The 20,800-nt window shown below is 35.6% G+C and overlaps 1 protein-coding gene across 1 annotated transcript in view; it reads left to right on the top strand.

Annotated features, from left to right (window-relative positions):
* The window catches only part of ELP4 (elongator acetyltransferase complex subunit 4), a 207,343-nt gene that overhangs the window by 27,872 nt on the left and 158,671 nt on the right, over positions 1–20,800 (top strand). The window contains exons 4-5 of the mRNA XM_056135529.1: positions 5,868–5,996; positions 11,806–11,942. Of these exons, the coding sequence (XP_055991504.1) occupies positions 5,868–5,996; positions 11,806–11,942 (266 nt within the window). The remainder of the gene's footprint in view (positions 1–5,867; positions 5,997–11,805; positions 11,943–20,800) is intronic.

Below are 20,800 nucleotides of genomic sequence, written 5' to 3'. Positions count from 1 at the left end.
TACCCTGGTTATGCCCACCCTCCCCCCCAAAAAAGACATGGTGTTAGCAAACACATTGCCAGCATCTAAAAAAAGAATTTAAATTTACTTATATCTCAATTTCCAAACCTACTACCAAGTTGTGATAGAACTCAGGGATTAACTTCATGTCTAAATTTAAATTGCTCTGAGGTTCTCTTATATAGCTCATGCTGTTAGAAATGTGATGGTTTATTATATATTTTAAAATAGATTATGATTTGCATTAAATTGAAGATAGTGTTGTTATGTATTTTTTTTAACTTGGTGCAATCCTTTCCACTTTTTTTTGAATGACTTCTAATGCAAACTTCCATATCTCGTTCACATTATGCTCCTTTTCTCAGTTGTAGTTGGGAAAATATCAAGAACATTGCTCTTAGCTAATGGTCTCATTTTTTAATTTTAATATTCATGTAATTGATTTTTCAGCCAATTTGAAAGTGTTATTTTTGTCTAGGGCTAAATTTGAGTTTTATTTTAAAAATAATTTTTATTCTACCTCAAACTGTTTTTTCATCTTTCTTGTAATATCAGGAATTTTGCCACCTTTATATTCCAGGAAAAAATTCAGTTTCACAGACATTTCCTAATGTGTACTGAATTTGTTTGAAATATGGATCAAAATGTTAATTGCTGATTACTAATCTTAAAATATATGTTTTTAAAACTTTCTACTCCTCAACTTACTATGCAGCCTATACTATTTCCAAATATTTTTAACACTTACCTCCCCCCCAGCTTTTAAATACTTTACTGAATATAATGTGGCGAATATTTAAGCTATTAAGTATAGATGTTGAGATACTTTTATACTCAAATTATGATGAGTAACATTTCTTTCTTTCTTGTGTCAGAAAACAAATTCTTCCTCCAAAACTGTCCCAAATTAACAAAGTAATAAATTTACTAAAGCAATATTTACCGATAAAAGAATAACACTTAAGTAGTATTAATAATACATTACCAAAACCTGCAAGTATGAAAGGAATTTATTTTTAAGAAGGATTTCTTGTGTTGCATGGATTATGTTGCTACATAATAGCTCAGTAGTACTTCTGCTGAATTGTAAATGAGCTTAGAGAGGAGTATGATGCTGATAGTGTAATGCATTGGTAATTAAGAGGGTGGGAGGTTAAGCTTCATTAACTGCTGAGGGATTGTATCTTTGGTTTTATTATGCCCTAGAGAACATTAAAAGTGAGAAGGGTCAAACTGTTGGAATCAGATTTTGCTAGTGCATCTGCCAAAGTAAAGACCACAAAATAATATATCTGTTAAGCATACAATGACATGAATTTAGAAGGAAAGTAATATGTTTACAATATCTTCTGTATGAGAACAGATGCTTCTGGTGAAAAAAATTAAGTATATTTTATTACTGAAGGAAGTATATTTTAATATTAGTTACTTGTAATACTTTTCCAAATGAAAAAAAATTTTAAGTAAAATATACTGTTGTTTCTGCCCAAATATAGAGCAGATACTTTTACTTGCGTTATGTGTTACATCCTGACTTACACATAACTTATAAACCTGCGTTTTTGGTAGTGGTAGTAGAGCTTGAACCCATCATGCTTGAACACAGAGGCTGCTTCCTGCCTCTTTCTGAAGTTGCATTTATTTGGTTGTGTGGTTAGGAGAAGTTTGAAAATTTTCTCATCTCTGTGAATTTCTAACAATAAGCTAAAAAAATATTTAGTAGTTAATTTTATATGGAGATGCTTTAGTTTTATTTTTTAAAATGAAGAAGATTACTATTCTTAGAAAATAACGCTTTACTCTTGTTTCTAGGCTGGAGCAATAGTATAGCAGATAGGTACTTGCTTTTCAGGTGGCCAACCTGAGTTTGACCCCCAACACCCCATACGGTCTCCCAAGCACTACCAGGAGTAATTCCTGAATATGAGCCAGGAGAAAGCCCTGAGCACCACCAGGTGTGGCCGTCCTCAAAAAACTTCCTAGCCCTATTGGGGTGATATTATTAAGATTGATTAACATGTTTATGTGTGGTTTATACCAAAAAAATGTGCCAGGTTCCTTTTTACAAATGGCAAGATTTCCTTTTTTTTTTTTTTTGACTGAATACTATTCTGTTAATACCTACCATGTTGTATAGGTATAGGGAAGTATACCTACCATATTGTTTATTTTGTTTGTTGTTTGATGGCCATTTTATTTCCACTTGAGTATTGTTAATAATGCTGTTATAAACCTTTTTTATGATAGTGATTAGGTTTTCTTAGGATATATAACCAGAATATAGTTGTTGGGTCATATGATAACTGCAATACTTTAAGAAACCTCTCATTTGTGTGACATAGTGTGTGCACCATTTATATTCTCACAGTAGTATACAAGCATTCTCTTTTTTCCACATCTCACCAAATTTTCCTCATCTCTTGTTTTTCTTCTATGGCCTTCCCTGAGTTTGAATATGTAAAATAAAACAATATCACCTTTTTGTTTTCTAGTTAATATATTTGTCTCTTGTTTGAGTCATTAGGAGTTACCAATTTTTCTTTAAAAATATTTGTGTGCTTTTTATCCCTTGGTTAGAGATTTTTCTGATTGTTCCTTTCACTGAAGGAAATGGATATTTTGGGGGTTGTTTTGGTTTGAGGGCCACACCCAGTGATGCTCAGGGGCTATTCCCAGCAGAGATGTAGTACAAATCCTTGCAACCATCACAAACCTGATTTCCTTGTCATTAGGGCAATGTCCAGCCAGTGTTTCACAGTCTAGAGCCTAACTTTTTAAACTTTGGGTTGGGAACCCATATGGATACAAGCAACCCAGTTTAAAAATGAGCAAAGGGTGGGGCTGGAGCAATAGCACAGTGGGTAGAGCATTTGCCTGGCACACGGCCGACCTGGGTTCGATTTCCAGCATCCCATATGGTCCCCCAAGCACCACCAGGAATAATTCCTGAGTGAAGAGCTAGGAGTAGCTCCTGTGCATTTCCAGATGTGACCCAAAAAGAAAAAAAAAATGAGCAAAGGACATGACAGACATCCAAAAGAGGATACACAAGTGGCCAAAACCGTGCACGAAAAGATGTTTAATATCATCAGTCATTAACAAAAAGTAAATCAAAGCCATAGTGAGATACCATTTCACAACCAATATGATAGCTACTTTTTTAAAAAGGAAAAACAGTCTTGGAAAGGGTATAGAAGGAATGGACCTTCAAACATTGCTATGGGGAGGTAAAATAGTACAGCCACAATGAAAAATACATGGTAGTGTCTCAGAAAAATAAAGCTATTGTTATCTATTTAAATAGTACCAAATCTATCTATAGAGTACTAATTAGATAGTCACTGTCACTGTCCTCCCATTGTTCATCAATTTTGCTCGAGCGAACCCAGTAACATCTCCATTGTGAGACTTGTTGTTACTGTGTTTGGCATATCGAATACATGGGTAGCTTGCTAGGCTCTCCGAGAGGGGTGGAGGAGTCGAACTCGGGCCGGCCATATTGGCTGCATGCAAGATGAACGCCCTATCCGCTGTGCTATCGCTCCAGCCCAATTAGATAGTACCAAATATAATTGAAAATATTTATGCATGAATGTTTGTATCAGTACTATATATGAGCCTAAAGATTTTAAAAGCTCAAAATGTCTGCTTATGATGAAGGGTAACTAAAATGTCACCTCTCCATACAATGGAATATCACTCAGCCACAATAAAGAATGATGTTCTGACACATGCTATAATGGAATGACACTTGGAAATATAATGTTAAGTGAAGGAAACCACACACAAAGGGCCACATATTATATAATTCTACTTACCAGCAATGATCTCAAAGAACAGCTGGGCGTGGCCCCCAAATAAGACAAAAAATAGTGACTATGAGACTTTTTTTAGGTGTGATGCAAATGTTCTAAAATGAGATGTAGTGATTACTCATCTCTAAATATACTAATAGCCACTGACAACACATTTTAAATGGATAAAATAATGAACTTTGTAATACAAATTTTATTTCAATTAAAAATTAAGAAAAAGTATTTTAGATAAGGGGCTGGCATGATAGCACAGCGGGTAGGGCATTTGCCTTACACGCGGGCAACCTGGGTTCGATTCCCAGCATCCCCTATGGTTCCTCCGAGTACTGCCAGGAGTAATTCCTGAGTGCAGAGCCAGGAGTAACCCCTATGCATCTCTGGGTGTGACCCAAAAAGCTAAATATATATTTTTTTTTATATAAACAATATGTATTCTGTTAAGCATAACAGTTTGGAACAGTGACTTTTATCAATATAAAACTTAGAGTAATTATTTCATCTTATATATATGGGTTTTTTAATGATCTTTTGGACTGTGGTGGAAAGTTATTGTCACATTGCTTGTGGTGTGCTGTGATAACATTGTACCCCTAAAACATATTAACATTTAGTCTTGTACACTAACATTATATATATAATAAATTAATTTTTGAAAAGCTTCTTAAAACTTAAAAAATGTTCAAAGCTTCTTAAAAAACTGTTCAACATAGAGGAAGATACATATAAAATATATTAAAATGCTTATCATTTATTAATGTTCATCTAGTGATAGATGTTAGTTATATTAACACAAGGTTTCATGTTTTATTTTTATTTGTGGGTTCCATTCTCTGTGGTGTGTAGGTTCAGCACTATTCTTGGTTACCAACAATATATCCAATTAACACAACTAGTAATCTGAAGTTTTAAAACAACACATCCAATTGTCGTATGTATTTTCCTTCTCTTCTAGTGTGAAGATTTAAAACCAGACTATCTAGTTGCAGAATCCAACCCAGTATGTCATATTGTGCTATATGTCTCAAAAATGTTCATTTCCATTGGAAAAAATTTGTTTTAAGATACTAGCACTTCTTTAGGATGGATTTGGAGATTAAATTATGTAACTATCTTCTAATGCTAGCATAATTTACAGTATAAATCCACTTTGAGGTCTTTTAGTAGATAACTAAAATATATGATGATTAATGTATTTTCTGGCAGATCACTTGACATGATTTTAAACATCAATCAGTTTTATCCTGAAGAATAAAAACTGCAGCTTAATGTTTAATAAAATCCAAGATTATGTTCACCAATCCAGGTCCCCTATGATTCCAGCTAACAAAAATTAAAATTGTCGTCTGTATTTTCCCTCTCCACAAAATTTATGTACTTTCTTTCTTTGCATTATTTCTATCGCATCTCTTCTCAAAAAAAAAATTCTATGTAGTTTTTGGTGCCTCTCAGTAGTTTTCTTCCAAAAAAGAAAAAATAAAATTGCAATGAAACATCTCTTCATTTAAACAGAAATGTTAAATTGATTTTCATTGTTCAAAGGAGAGACATAAACTTGCAGGTGTAAAATGAACATTTCATAGAGGCAAAATATATGTCTTTATTCTTAGTTATTTTGCCCATTATTTCGGTGAATGAATTTTTTGAATTATAGAATTACAAGCCAGTAAACAGATTGCACATATGTCTTATTTTTACTTTGTGGCAAACATAACAATAATTACATGTAATATGTAAGTGCTAATTCCAGACTTTGCTCTGTGCCTGAATGTTTAAAAAGTGAATGTTTGCTTCTTGTTACAACAGAATTAATTTCAGTAAGTATTAAATTTGAATATTCTCTTTAGGTTCTATTCATTGCTGAAAAATTTAACTTCACCTGGAAGGCTTTTGTTTTAGAAATACCTCTTTATCAAGACTTTATGCTTGAATTAATTTTAAGGCATTGATTTTTTAATATAGTGAAAGCTATATTATAATTAGTATTATGATTTATGAAAGTGGTCATTCTTTTGCATCACAAACGCTTAATAATATATCATTCTGTTTTCTTAGGAACTTCCTGCACCTTTACTTGATAATAGTGAAAAAGAATTTGATGAAGATGTATGTAGCCATACTAAACCTGAATCTGATATGAAGATGAAAATAGCCTGGCGTTACCAGTTATTACCCAGGATGGAGGTAAGTGAATATGCAAATTATTTCTAAAATTTTTAAATGTGTTTTACTTTTAATTTATAGAATCTTTTTATTGTAGAATTTTATAGAATCTCTTATTCTTGGGGTGGGAAATAGTGATAGTGCTGATTGTATAAGGAGTAGTTTACACCTGGCTTCGTTCCCATCTTATTTCTGGCTCTGTGCTTGGGAGTGACCCCTAGTGATGCTTGGGGGACCCGCTCTGGTACTGGGAATAAGAACCACAGTCACAGCTACTACATCCACATGCAAAGCAAGAGCCTTACTTCCTGTAGCCTCTCTAGCCCAATGCCTCTTATTCTTTAACTGCAATATAGTGTATATTGTATATTTAAATAAGTGGGTATTTAATTTGTTGAGTTATTTTTAATAGGCTTTTAGGTAAGTTTTAGGTTTATAGAACAAATGAACAGGAAGCAGCAAGAATTCCAGTGTAGCCTTCATGTCCCATCTTCTATTATATTGCTGTGGTGTATTTCATATGAATATATAAAGCAAAATATTTGTGCATTATATCAACTAAAGTTTATAGGTTCCTTACATTCACTCTTTCAGCCATTCTGTGAGTCTCAGAAATGTGTAATCGCATATATCTACCATTATCTATAACATCTACTTGCTATTTAGGTACTATCTGATTCATGAATGATTGAATAAAACAGGTCAGAAAAATAATAGTTTCACTTCTCTGTGCTTCACATATTCATCCTCCCTCTCTCTTTTTTTTTCAGCTTTTTTTTTTAAATTTTTATTAGTGAGACATCATGAGGTACAGTTGTAGACTTACAAATTTTTGTGCTTGGGTTTCAGTTATACAATGACCAAATACCCATCCCTCCACCAGTGCCCATTTCCCACCACCACGGATCCCAGTATCCATCCCACCCCCCATCCTCCCATCCCACCCTGCCTCTGTGGCAGGGCATTCCCTTTTGTTCTCTCTCTCTTTTTGGGTGTTGTGGTTTGCAAAAGAGGCAATGGGTGACAATCATGTTTGGTCTATAGTCTACTTTCAGCATGCTTCTCCCATCCTGGGAGGATCCTCCCAACACCTTTATTTGGTGTTCCCTTCTTTATCATCCTCCCTCTCTTCAGATCCCTAACCAGTCGCTAGAGTATTCAGTTGAGATGACTTTTTTTAATTATGCAAATTTATTTTAGTAAAATAGATTATTTTATTTCCTCAAAATCTCTGTATACAATCTTTTTTCCTAGGATTGGAAACCAGAGTAAGTGGACTAATTAAGCCATTTCTATTTAGCATTGGTTACCTATGGTTCAATATGACTGTAGCTCTTTAGAATTACTACATTTTCAATCATTACAGTTTCAAGCTCAACCATCTGGTACCATTATCTATTCAAAATAGGCTCAGAGGAAGTGAGGAAAAACTTTAGAAATGTAGACACAAATGACAGCAAGCCTGCCACTAAAGCTCCAGTGCTCTGTTATTGGTGAAAGCTTTGTTGACTTATTGGCACCCTCATTTGGTTGTCTGCTTCATTTGTTTTTCAGAAAATTTGGGGGGAAGTGGCTATGGTTCTGTTGGAGCCACACCTGTGCTTACTGTGTGCTACTCCAGTGTGCTCTGAGGTCACTCCTGGTGGTGCTTAGGGGATATGCAGCAACAGGGATTAAACCAGACCTCTCAAATGCAAAACGTAAACTCAGATCTTTGAGATGACTCTGCAGCCTTTTTTAGAATACATTCATGTTTACCAGGCATTGTCATCCTGGTAGAGGAGACAGAAATTCTGACCTGATGAGAAACAATTCCCATAGTTTACAATTGCCTTCTCTAATTTTCCACATAGAAATAAATGTTACTTTTCAAAAGACAGAATTATGTTTTCAACGCTCTTGTAATACTAATGTCTGATTTGGTTTCCTGTTTCACCCGCCCACTTTTATATGCATAGCACATATCAGTCATAGTTTCCCCTCCTATAAAGCCTAGACACAGTCATAGAATTCTCTACTAGGTGGTTAAGAGAGGGAAGGGGAGGAGAGGTTGGGTTCAATTCCCAACCACCCAAACACTGCTGGGAATGATCTCTAGCTCAAACCAGAAGTATGCCCTAAGCACAACCAGCTGTAGCCCCAAAACAAAAGAGAAAGAAAGAAAATAGGAAACACTCCCTCTCCTCATCCTGATTATGCTTTTCTTGAAGAACATGCTATCTTTTTATCCAGTCATCTGTTCCAGTTCCTCAGTTTCTCTGCAAATTACTAGAATATCTTTTTTAATGTATTGATTGAAAAACTGTGATTTATAATACTGTTAATGATGTTTTCCTTTTGCTGCAACATGGAATGAAACTAGTCAATATGCTGAGTGATGTCAGTCTATAGCATTTTTTTAAACAATTTCTTCAGTAGTATAGAACTCTACTATCAAGGCTAATATGGTTCCAGCAATTCATGAGAGCATGTTAGTACCTTGTTATATTAATGGAGAAATTCTTACTTGTGGTTCAGCCACAGAGAATCCTATGGTAGATATGTACCTATTGTAAGACAATAAATTTTCCACAGAGAATAATGACAGCATCTGATTCTTTAGTAAATCATGACACATAAGGAAAATTTACTTAGTATTTTATTATTTACCGACTATCATAAGTATTGCATTATACTCTGATAATACAATTGAAAATTATTATTAACTCTCATTTCTGGTCATTGGATTGAAGCTCAGAGTGGTTCAGTAACCTTGGAGTTCTTGCTTTCTGATAGACCATACTGAGAAAAGGGAGATAATGATAACAAGAAAATGTTTAGTTGTGTTACAGCTTTTCTAGGAAAGTTTTGTTTCTTTCCAACATACTGAAGGTGGGGGTGGTATTAGCTCTGAACTCCTGGTCTCCCTCCCGCCCCCTGCAACCAGAGTTCAATTTCTTTTAACAAATTTTCACTTAACTATTCCATTTCACTCTTATCCAGAGTTTTATAAAAGGTCATTTGTGTATGTGAAATAAATACCTTTATAATGTAAAACTAAAACAGTATTTTTTATCAACTTAGTTATTGATCATCATTTTAGCAGTTAGTAATGTAACATATTTTTGAAAAGTTGAAAGTTCTTAAAGTTTTAGTCTAAATTTAAGGCAGTTTAGTTATGTTTTAGAGGGAATATTTTATCTTTTTCACAATTCTAGACCTCAAAAGATACCAAAACTGTTTCACAAGAATTTGTTATTCATTTTGTCTTACATAGAAAAAAACTTAACAATTTTGTTTTAACCTCTAAGAGTCTATTATTTTTCACTGTAATTTTAACCTAAGGATTAAATACTTTCCTCGTTAATGAAAGTATCTACTACCTTGTAAATATTTTAGGTACCATAGCTAATCTTAATTTCTTAAACCAAAATTAATTGTAATAAAAGCTTCTAAATTCATTTTTATATTCTAATGAATTATATGTGTTCTATGTGTAAACTGTCACAGCATGAAATCAATTTTCTGCTTTGATTCATCCCAAATCTCAGATTTCTATCACATTAATATTATAATTAGAAACATTAAGAGAGACGGCAACTTTAAAAGCATACTTTGCTTCTTGGCAATTTAGCATATTTCTCTGAGTGCATAGGACTTCAAGAACCTTCAGTTTGCTAATAAATTTATTAACTCAAACTTAAAAGAAGAGAAAAGTCTCTCTTTCTTTCTCTCTCCCCATGGCCAGTCTGCTAAAATAGATTATTCATGCTTATTTGATTCAGGTAGGCTTTTGCAAGCTTCCCTACTAGGCCTGGGAATGTGGTACATTGAGGCCTTTTCAGAGGTTTCTGACATAGACCAAGCTTTTATTGCATGGTGTTTTATTATGACCAAATCCTAGTCTCCACCCAGTTTGTAGGCACTCTGCTTATTCTTTTGAATCAGGAAAGGTTATCACCTACCTTAATCCATGCAGCAGTGTGGATTAAGGACACCAGTGTGCCCCAGGATTCTCAAAGAGGATCCTGGAAACTTCTTGTTTCTTCTTTTTTGCTGTCTTTACTAAATTCTATTGGGCCTTAGGAGGATTTGCATCTGAAATGGGCAACCTGGTGTTTTTCTCAATGAAGACATCAGATCAAAGTTCAGTTAGTCAAGGCCTTTCTAAAACATTAAGGGGGCTTGGACTTACACAATAAAAAGATGAGCTCTAGCAGAGATTGCAGTAAAAACATTCTGAACTATAATCCGGATAAAGAATAGATTATAGGCCAAAGAACAGACCTTGTTTAAATTGCTTTAGACTAATAACTTTACATTTTAAAATTTTACACCCTATTTTTAAGAAACATTTTAATGTAACATAAATTGTTTGTGAATACTATCTAAAGAGAGAAATCATGTTCTAAGAACCATACTTCTGTGTATATTGTGCTGAAATGATTAGAGTAAGTCTATTGATAGGTCTCATTCATTAATGAAAATAAATAGTACCTTCTGAATGATGAAATATTATTTTAAATGTCAAATTCATGACCTCTGAAGATGTTTCTACTGCAATTTAATTATTGAAATTCTATATTACTAATTAATTTGATGATTATAGACATTTAAAATGAATTCTTAAGGTCTCAAAATGCATGGATGTATTATCAAGCAGCTAACTACTTCTTATATAAATTTAAAAATCTTTGGGAAAGCAGCTTAAGAACCTACTGTGTGCAGTTCTGCCATTTCCACAGAAATTGCCTTGTCTTTTTTAATATTCTAAAACCCACTGGTTCTGTATCAGTCAGGACAGTGGAAATTACATAATTTTAGATCAAAGATTTTATTAAAAACCACATTGTCAGGTAGTCTTTGTTAGTAATTCAACTTTGGATTGAGATGTATTTGTATTTCTAATATGTCAAATGGAAGAAATCAGCCCAGAGTCCACTGAAAGCAGTATCATAGTAATGCTATATTATTTTTGTCTTCATTGTATAATTTTAAGTCTATCTCTAATACAATTTACATCCTATGTAAACAAATTTATAGCATAGTTACTGGAGATTTTGTGAAAATTTATTAGACAATATTAGTAGAGAGAACAAAAGGGGAATCATTAATGAACTAATGAGTATGCCAGATTTCTTACCTAACGTAGATCATATGTTCTTCTTCTACTTCGTCCTGTACCTTGTATCATCTAAACAATCTCAGCACATTTTATACTGTAAGGTTAATTTTCAGGTAGTAAGAAATATTCTAAATATGAGTATTTATATATGCTTTTTGTAAAATTTAGTTTTAAGATAAGGCTCAGTTTACAATATTTTAGTAACTCATTTTTCTTGAACTCTTCATCAGTGAGTTCATTTTAATTCAGTTTATACTTAATCCTTGGAAAATTAATATTTAATTTTATATTAAATCCTGAATTTTAAAAATTAAATAAGAATGATATAAATGAAAATTTTGACCTTTGTTATATACAATATAACAAAAAATTAAAGAGATCCTTAAATTCTTTCCAAATTGAAAGGAGAAAAGAAATGTGAGATGAAAAATTGATTTTTTATTATGACTTATTTTAGATAACAAAGACTTGTATACATTTTTTTTAAATTTAGTGAGTAAATATTTAACAGGTTTCTTTTGGCACTAAAAAACTTGAATTGCCAAAAGCAATCCCTCCATACAAAGCTAGGAGAAAAACTTGAGCAACAACTGGATCTGTCCAACTCCCCAAAAACAATTAAAAACAAACAAAATGATAATACCTGAATTTATCAATAATTTAGCATCTAGAATAAATAAATTATGCTTTGCAAATTTTAATAACAAATATTGGTTTTTATAACAGGCTGGACCAGTAACCTCTTCAAGATTTGGTCACTATTATGATGCATCAAAAAAAATACCACAAGAACTGATTATGTCTTCAAAATGGCATGGGTTTTTTCTTCCAGAAAAAATATCGACTCTTAAAGAAGAATCCTGGTAAGAGTTGATATTCTGATTTTATAGATTCAGAGATTGTATTATTGTCACAATTGTTAAATATTTTTTCTAAATAAAGTATAACAATAATTGTGGATATGTACCATATTATTTTATCAAATGAAATATTTTCAGGGTCCTGTTACTGTAGGATCCACTATTACTTTTAATTTGCAACTAAAAGTGAATACTAAACTTACAATACCATCTGTTTTTATTTTCATAAAAACATGAAAGAGTTATTATCTAAATGTGAATAAATAGTATTGGATATTTATTATTATTATAACAGTATAATGAATAAAATAATAGTCATTCCAAATATTTGGTAAATAGTATTTTAGAAAGTGAACATGTATATGATTTCTAGTATTTCACTTAATACTTTATTTGTGCTCTAAACAAACAATCTAATCTTTTAAATGAGAAGAGAATTTATCATTTAAAAGATTTCTAAATGATAATTTTAAATGATAATTTAAAGAATTTTACATTAAAAAGTTTTAAGCATTAAAAATCAACACATGGATATAGTGCTACTAACTTTTTTAAGGTCAAACTGAGTTTTCCAGTGACGGTCTTTGAATAATTTATAAAGTGCTAACATTTAAGTTAAAATTATTTCAGTTGAATTAGGAGAAAGTTGATTTGAATAGGTTGTTGCCTTTATTTCCTTTTGCTGTATGAACTTACTGCTTTTCCAGGGAGATGAGTTACTGATTAAATGAAGATTTAATTAGCAGCAAATATGATACTAAATGACAAATGTCTAAAGTCTCTTTTCTGAAATATTACTTGAGAATTCATTGAAATGTGTACAATTGACTTTTTAAGCCTTTAAAAAAAATTTTAATTTAATCACCATTGGGATATAGAGTTTAAAAGGTGTTCATGGTTGGATTTCAGTCATACAATATTCCAACACCCATCCCTCCACCATTGTGCATTCCCCACAACCAGTGTCCCCTGTTTCCCTCCTATCACTTCCCTCCAGCTTGCCTTTATGGAAGACATTTTTCTTCTTTCTCTCTCTCTCTTCTTTTGGGTACTGTGGTTTGCAGTATAACATATGGCTAGACACGTATTACTAACGACCGTTAACAAATAGCAAGCAGAATACTCTCTTTTACTTTGTGTTTTATTGCTTCAAAGAGTTTGGTGTTCTTTACCTTGTGTGAGGGAGGAAAGAATATTTACTGACAAAGAAGATTTAAAAAATTTTTTAATCTGATGTCTATGTCCTGAGTTCGTCCTGCTGTCAATCTCTTCAATTCAGTGAAAATCAGTATCAACCTGTGAAAAATGGGCAGTGAAAGATAACACCTGTCCTACCTACACCAGTAAATTTTTTATGATTGAATGATTGTATTGATTACACTAGCTCCTTATTTTTACCATTCACTGTATACATACAATGTAAAGTAAATTCTTTCAGTTCTCAACTAGTAAATAAGGCAACACATACTTAAAGTCCGTTCTTTCTGACTCAGGAATCTGTGTGAACTGGGGCCAGAGAGATAGTACAACAGGTAGAGCACTTCCCTTGCATGCAACCAACCTGGGTTCATTCCCTAATCCCTGCCATCCCACATGGTCTCCCCAGCCTCACCCAGCTCAGCACAGAGCCAGGACTAAGCTCTAAATACTGCTGGTGTGGCCCATATGCCAAATAGTGTGTGTATGTGTATCATATATTCATATATATGTATATGTATATGTATTTGTGTGTGTGTGTGTATATATGTATTTATATATTATATATATGAGAGAGAGAGAGAAGAAATCTATACTAGCATTGGTGCTATACTCTCTGTGATCAACCGTGTAGAACTTTAAGGAAAGAGAACATTTTTTATGTGTATATACATATACATATATGAATACACATTAAGTGTAAATTATTTAAATGAAAAATAATACACTGTTAATTTTATAATTGAAAATTTTTTTTAAAAGCTAGTCTTTTTAAGCAGGAAAGTTAAGTTTTTGTTTATGTTTGCCTTAAATTAAAGGATAGAAGGGATTGACATTTTTCAAATTACTGTTGTGTGTCAGATAGTTACAAGCTTTTAACCATGGGTATCTCATTTAATCTTACCAATAACCGTTAATCTTCTTTCCAAGAGAAGCTTATTATTCCCATATTATAAGATCCTTGATATCAAGGCTGCTAAGTTAACTTCCCAATTGTTGAAGGGTTTAAGCTATCAACTTAACTCCCAAACTCAAGTCTCTAAAATGTCTGATCTCTTTTATATGCCAAACTATATAAGATATATATATATGAGTCTATATACTATAGCACTAAATGTAGATTATTGAAAATTATATCTTTCTGGGGCCAATGCAATAGTAGGTGAATAGGGTACATGCAGCCAACCCAGGTTTGGTACTTGGCACTACATATAGTCCCCTAGGTTGTCAGGAGTGATCCCTTAGTGCAGAGTCAGGAGTAAGCCCTGAACAATACTGGGTATGGTCAAAATAAATATATATCTAGGAGAATATAATCTTAGTAAAATATTCTCCAGAATATTTTTTGAAAAGTATGAGGTCTGTGGAAACAAGAAAATTTATGGATTTTAATTATCAAGGCAGTATTTTCTTTCATAGTTAACTGATAATTCATTTATTTTATATCAAACTTAAATGCTTGATTAAATATGATTAAACTTTAAACATGTAATTAAATTAATTTTTAAAATGGGTACTTTACCATGTGAGATTTATTTTAATTTGTGAAAAGCATGTGCTCATTTCATAAAATGATCTTTATTGGTTCAGTTAGAACACAATAAAGCCAAGCTTTACAACTATAATTGTACTTTATCTCTAATTAACACTGTGAATATACCTGTGTCTCACTATCATATATTAAGATATAATACATAATTTTGTATGTTTTTTGGGGGGAGAGCACGGGTTTAGAGCCACATCTATTGGTGCCCAAGACTATTCCTGACTCTGTGCTCAGGAATGATTCCTGGCAGTGCTGAGGGAACCAAATGTGGTTCTAAAGGTATTGTTGGAACTGCACTGTAGCACTGTCCTCCCATTGTTCATCGATTTGCTCAAGCAGGCCCAGTAACATCTCCATTATGAGACTTGTTACTGTGATTGGCATATCGAATACGTCTGTTGAAACATGTTTTTAAAAATTATAAAAACTAAAGATCATATGAAATTTGCATTAACTAATTTTAAATCTTAGGTAGGTTTGCTACTGGGCTGGAGCGATAGCACAGGGGTAAAGCATTTGCCTTGCACGCAGTCTGCCCGGCCGAGCCGGGTTCGATTCCTCCGCCCCTCTCAGAGGACCCAGCAAGCTACCGAGAGTATCTCACCCTCATGGCAAAGCCTGGCAAGCTCCCCGTGACATATTCGATATGCCAAACACAGTAACAAGAAGTCTCACAATGGAGACGTTACTGGGCCCGCTCGAGCAACTCAATGAACAACAGGAGGACAGTGCTACAGTGCTACAGGTAGGTTTGCTTATGTAGAAAAATGTTCATAGGGCCAGAGCAATAGTACAGCAGGTAGGGCACTTGCCTTGCACATGGCCAACCCAGGGTCAGTGCCTCGCACCCATTATGGTCCCCTGAGCACGCCAGGAGTGATTCCAAGCACAGAGCCAGAAGTAAGCCCTAGGCACAGCCAGGTGTGGCCCAAAACAAACAAGAAAAAAAGGGGAAAAAGTTTTTATATAGCTTAAAGTTTTGAATTAAATTCTAGCTGTAAAAACTTGAGACATATCCAAATATTATAATCAAGATGCTTTTGTTTTCATATTTAATTTTTATAAATCAGATCATCTCATGACAGTGATGGAAAACTGATTTTTAAAAAATATTTTCATATATTTTTTAATTGAATCACAGTGATATACACATTTACAAAGTTTTTCATGATTAGATTTCAGTCATAAATGTTGCAACACCTGTTCCTTCACCGGTGTACCTTTCCCACCACCAGTGGTCCCAGTTTCTCTACCCCCACCCCCGTCCCACTGCCTTCCTTTGTGGTAGGCTCTTTTATTCTTGGAAGAACTAAGTATGAGATGAATCTTGTAGTCTGAGATTTAATGATTCTGTCATTGTTTTGAATTAAACTTTTTCTAACTGCTATACCTAACTATAGTTCTTTCCTCAGTGGAAAGATACTGCTACTCTTCCTTGTGAGAACAGCTCTTCAGCTTTCTTATTTATTCAGGCATCTACTGTTATATTATTTAACCTACTGTTACAGACTGAGTGTATGCAGCCCCCCTCACCCCCCCACCCACCCACCACCCCCGCTTTTCTTATGTTGAAGCCCTAATCCCTAACTTGATGGTGTTTTGGGATCAGCTCTTTGGAAGGTAATTAGAGTTAGATGAGGTCATGCAGTAGGGCTCTGGGCTGTCAGAATTGGTGTCCTTGGAAAGGAGGGAGAGAAGCTAACTAGCTCTCCTTAAGCACACAGCAGGAAAGATCCTGTGAGCACATGACAGAAAGGTGCACCTCAAAGGGAAGGTGTTCGCTCACACCAGCCTGCTAGCATCTTCATTTTTGGATCTGGTCCAGAACTGTTGCAAAATTATTTTTTGTTGGTTAAGCCACCCAACAAACCAATGTGTAGTATTTTTTTTTAAAATAGCCACCTAATGTTTCACTAATTAAAAAAAAGGGCAAAAAAGAAGAAAAAGATGACAAGAAGAGATGTTTTGGCTTTAAAGACTGAACAGAAGGTAAATTCCTATCAAAATCCCTATTCATGAGTAGCACTAGAGCTCAGGTTAAGACTTACTTTTTTTCATGGGCTGGGAAATCTAGCCCTGAGAAAACTAGGATTAATGCAGTGTACTCTCAGCTGAGAGCATGCTTAGAGTCTAATAGATTTATATCTAGTATAGTGAATGAGTGATGTAAGAATACAACTGGGATGGAGAGGTGGGCCATTCAGCCAGGACACTGTAGGATCAAAAACACTTCCTGAGGGACAGTCTGCCCTGTTTCCAACATCACTTTGATGCATAACAGAAGAAGGTGGTCCAAGCTTTTCTCTGGAAGTAATCATAGTAACTCACAAGTACTGCTTCCTGTGGGCTGGAACTTTTCTGAAGCCTAACATGTCCCATCTACCTTGGTGGTTAGTCTCAATATAAAGTTTCTATTCCCAAGTGAGGAAACTTAACCCAAGTCTACAAGTGGTATTTGATGACAGTGACTCAAATTCACTCACATGAGACATTCCTTGGCTATGAGCAAGTGAGTTATAGGTATAAAGTTTTCTGTCAATTGTGAGGATAAAATGCAATCATGTAGTTAAAAGTGCTTTTGAAAGCTTGTGTCCAATAAACAAAAACTTCAAAAAAAATAAAATAGAGCATACAGCCGAAGAGAAGGGCCACGTGGAGGGCGGGATCCACAGCTCCCGGAGAAAAAGAAAAAAACAGGTTCCAAAAAGAGCCGAGATCATCGGGAAGTCCCAGATGGGGTAGGTACCGCATCCTGCCTCTCCCAGATGGAACCCCAGTGACCAGAAGCCTCTACAAGCACAGCTCGAGTATGCGGGAACTAGGACTTTTCCTCAAATCTGCCGGGACTACAGCTCCCAGGTAACCTCTGATTCCGGAGGTCACACCCACAGCCCGCCCCCCCAGCGCCATCTTTACAGCATACAACCGAAGAGAAGGGCCACATGGAGGGCGGGATCCACAGCTCCCGGAGAAAAAGAAAAAAACAGGTTCCAAAAAGAGCCGAGATCATCGGGAAGTCCCAGATCTGGTAGGTACCGCATCCCGCCTCCCCCAGATGGAACCCCGGTGACCAGAAGCCTCTACAAAGCACAGCTCGAGTATGCGGGAACTAGGACTTTTCCTCAAAACCGCACGGCCGCTTATGCGGCCGCGCAACATCTCTCTATATACAAACTGATCAATGGGAAGTAAATCACCCAACGTTTCTCCCTGAAAATCAAAGTTAAGTTTGGAACATGGCCACAGCCCCAGAAGCACATGGACTTAATGCAGAACACAGCATCTTGGAGCAGAAAAGTGAATGGACTATGCATTAATCCAGGCCATCATGTCTGCCGGAGGGGAAAGGGTGTTGCCCCATTCGCCCTCTCTTCTCTGGAAAGAAGGATAGCGGCCGCATGGGAGCCTTGTGGACAGCAGGTATGAGCCGGGGATGTGGGGGCGACTAAAACCTCATGGGAAGGGGGCTTTCCGGTCCGTCCTTCACGCCCTACCGAGGTCACCAGTTGCCCCCCACAAGCGGCTCTCCAGCACGGCCACAGCCCCAGAAGCACAAGGACTTAATGCAGAACCCAGCATCTTGGAGCAGAAAAGTGAAAGGACTATGCGTTAACCCAGGCCATCATGTCTGCCTGGAGGGGAAAGGGTGTTGCTCCCTTCCGCCCTCCTCCCTCTGGAAAGAAAGATGGCGGCCAGATGGGAGCCTTGTGGACAGCAGGTATGAGCCTGGGGTGTGGGGGCGACTAAAACCTCATGGGAAGGGGGGCGTTCCAGTCCGTCCTTCACGCCCTACCGAGCGGCTCTCCAGCACAGCCACGGCCCCAGAAGCACAAGGACTTAATGCAGAACCCAGCAGCTTGGAGCAGAAAAGTGAACGGACTATGCGTTAATCCAGGCCATCATGTCTGTCCAGAGGGGAAAGGGTGTTGCCCCATTCGACCTTTCCTCTCTGGAAAGAAAGATAGCGGCCGCATGGGAGCCTTGTGGACAGCATGTATGAGCCGGGGGTGTGGGGGCGACTAAAACCTCATGGGAAGGGGGGCGTTTCAGTCCACCCTTCACGCCCTACTGAGGCCACCTGTTGCCCCCCACGAGCAGCTCTCCAGCACGGCCACGACTCCAGAGCACAGAAACCAACTTCTTTTTTTTTTTTTTGAAAGTCATGACTCATTTATTGAATGAATAGTATATGCAGGAATACCAATAAAAGAAGAAACTAATACTACAAACTACAATTTTGAAAACAAAGCCAACAGGAACAAAATATACATAACAAGAGAGGAATGTTTGAATTTTTTGACCTATAATGCATTCCTTAGCTTTACAACTAACCTAAATGTCTGTTAGAACAAAATGGTATACGTTGGTCTAACTTTAGTGCTTTGTAAGAAAGCAACAACATTCTAAAACACTTTTCGTTTGCTTTGAGATACTTAAGATTCACACATTGGTTCAAGTACATAGATTCTGATTCAACAGTAGATCTACATAGCTTGTTATTCTCTTTAATATCTTGAGTAGCATATACTCCTGAGCAAGTACTAAATGAAATTCTAAAATTGCTGATATTGGAAACAAAATTATTTCAATTGTGGGTTTTGAATAGATTGAGATGAAAGTAAAATGTCCCTCCCACCCCCTACCCCTAACCCCAGGAACAAAGAGCTCTTATTAAAGCATAGAAACTCAAGTCTATCTTTCTACTCTAAAGAACATTTCTTACTAACATTTCTGGTAAGGCAATAAATGCTCCAGAATAATCTTCAATACACGCTTGCAAAGATTACACTGTTTAATATCAATAACAAAACAAACCAAAACAAAAATGGAGAGGAAAAAGAGGGGGGAGGAAAAAGAAGGGAAGAAAAAAAAAGACATCAAAATTTCAAGCTAAAATATGTGTAAAAGACAGTGATGGGAGTATTTTTTTTGAAATGATGTAAATGTTATATACTTATCAAATAATGTCATGCTTATTACAACTACAGTTAAGGACTGAAGAGATGAACAGTAAATACACTGCTGAGGTCCATTTTTCTAAATATTCATACCACAATGTAATTACTACCTGGAAGATGACAATGCTACTTGGGAACAGAAGTACTGTACAATTTTTACATTGTAAGGCACTTTTACTCAGCATTATGATGAAAACATGGAAAGACAATCAAAATCTTGTAAGTGTACAACTAAAGGTGATTTTTACATGGGATTTTGATTTATACATCCTTTTGTAAATGAACAACTGTTCAGTCAATCACACCACAGTGAGAAAAATAGGTAGCCAGCCACTTACCTAGCCAACCAAAAGGTAAAGTGCTGTTCTGGTGGCTAGTGGCAAAGAAAAGGTTGCAGAAACCCATATAAGAAAAAAGTATACAGTTGATTACATGTGAAGTTCTGAAACAGCGAGTACTTGAATTCCTCGACATGCTTACTGACTGGCCATTACTACCCCTGCACCTTCTATTTTCCCGGAAAATGTCATTACAGTAGTTGTCAAAAAAAGGAAGGTGCTCTCTTGTTCCATGGGTAAGTCTTATGGCACACAATGTAAAAATGATGAAGACACAGTGATTCAAAGAGTTAACTGGAGAAACCAACTTCTTAACTATCTGACTTTCAGTAGAAATACTTCCAGGGTCACTTCACTTCACTTAACTTCCCGTTAGTCGTCGACTTGCTCGAGCGGGCGCCAGTAATGTCTCCATTTGTCCCTTCCAGGGTCAATAAGTAAAATAGCAGAAATCCAAAACCAACATTTAATTCTTGAACCCAGCTGTAGAAAGCAAATCACTTCACAATGCCTTTTCAGCATGTCTGATTTGGGGGGGGGGGGGGGTAAACTCTAAATAATAGTGGTGAATCTTTTAATGAAACAATGAATCTAATCAAAGCAGATAGAGTGCTAACTAGAATTCATCTGCCTCACAGGGACTGGGAGGGGTGGGGGTGGGGTCTTATTGGGGTTCTTCATGGTAAAAAATAAGTATTGGTAAAGGGAAATGTGTTTGATATTTGCATGACTGAGACCTAAACCTGAAAGCTTTGTAACCTTTCCCACAGTGATTCAATAAATAAATAAAAAAAGAAGAAAAAAATAAATAAATAAAACATT

Source organism: Sorex fumeus, unplaced genomic scaffold (assembly GCF_029834395.1).
Source record: "Sorex fumeus unplaced genomic scaffold, SorFum_2.1 ptg000007l, whole genome shotgun sequence".
Classification (NCBI taxonomy): Eukaryota; Metazoa; Chordata; class Mammalia; order Eulipotyphla; family Soricidae; genus Sorex; species Sorex fumeus.
Note: the sequence above shows the minus strand (reverse complement) of the source record. Positions and strands in the feature narration are given on the sequence as shown.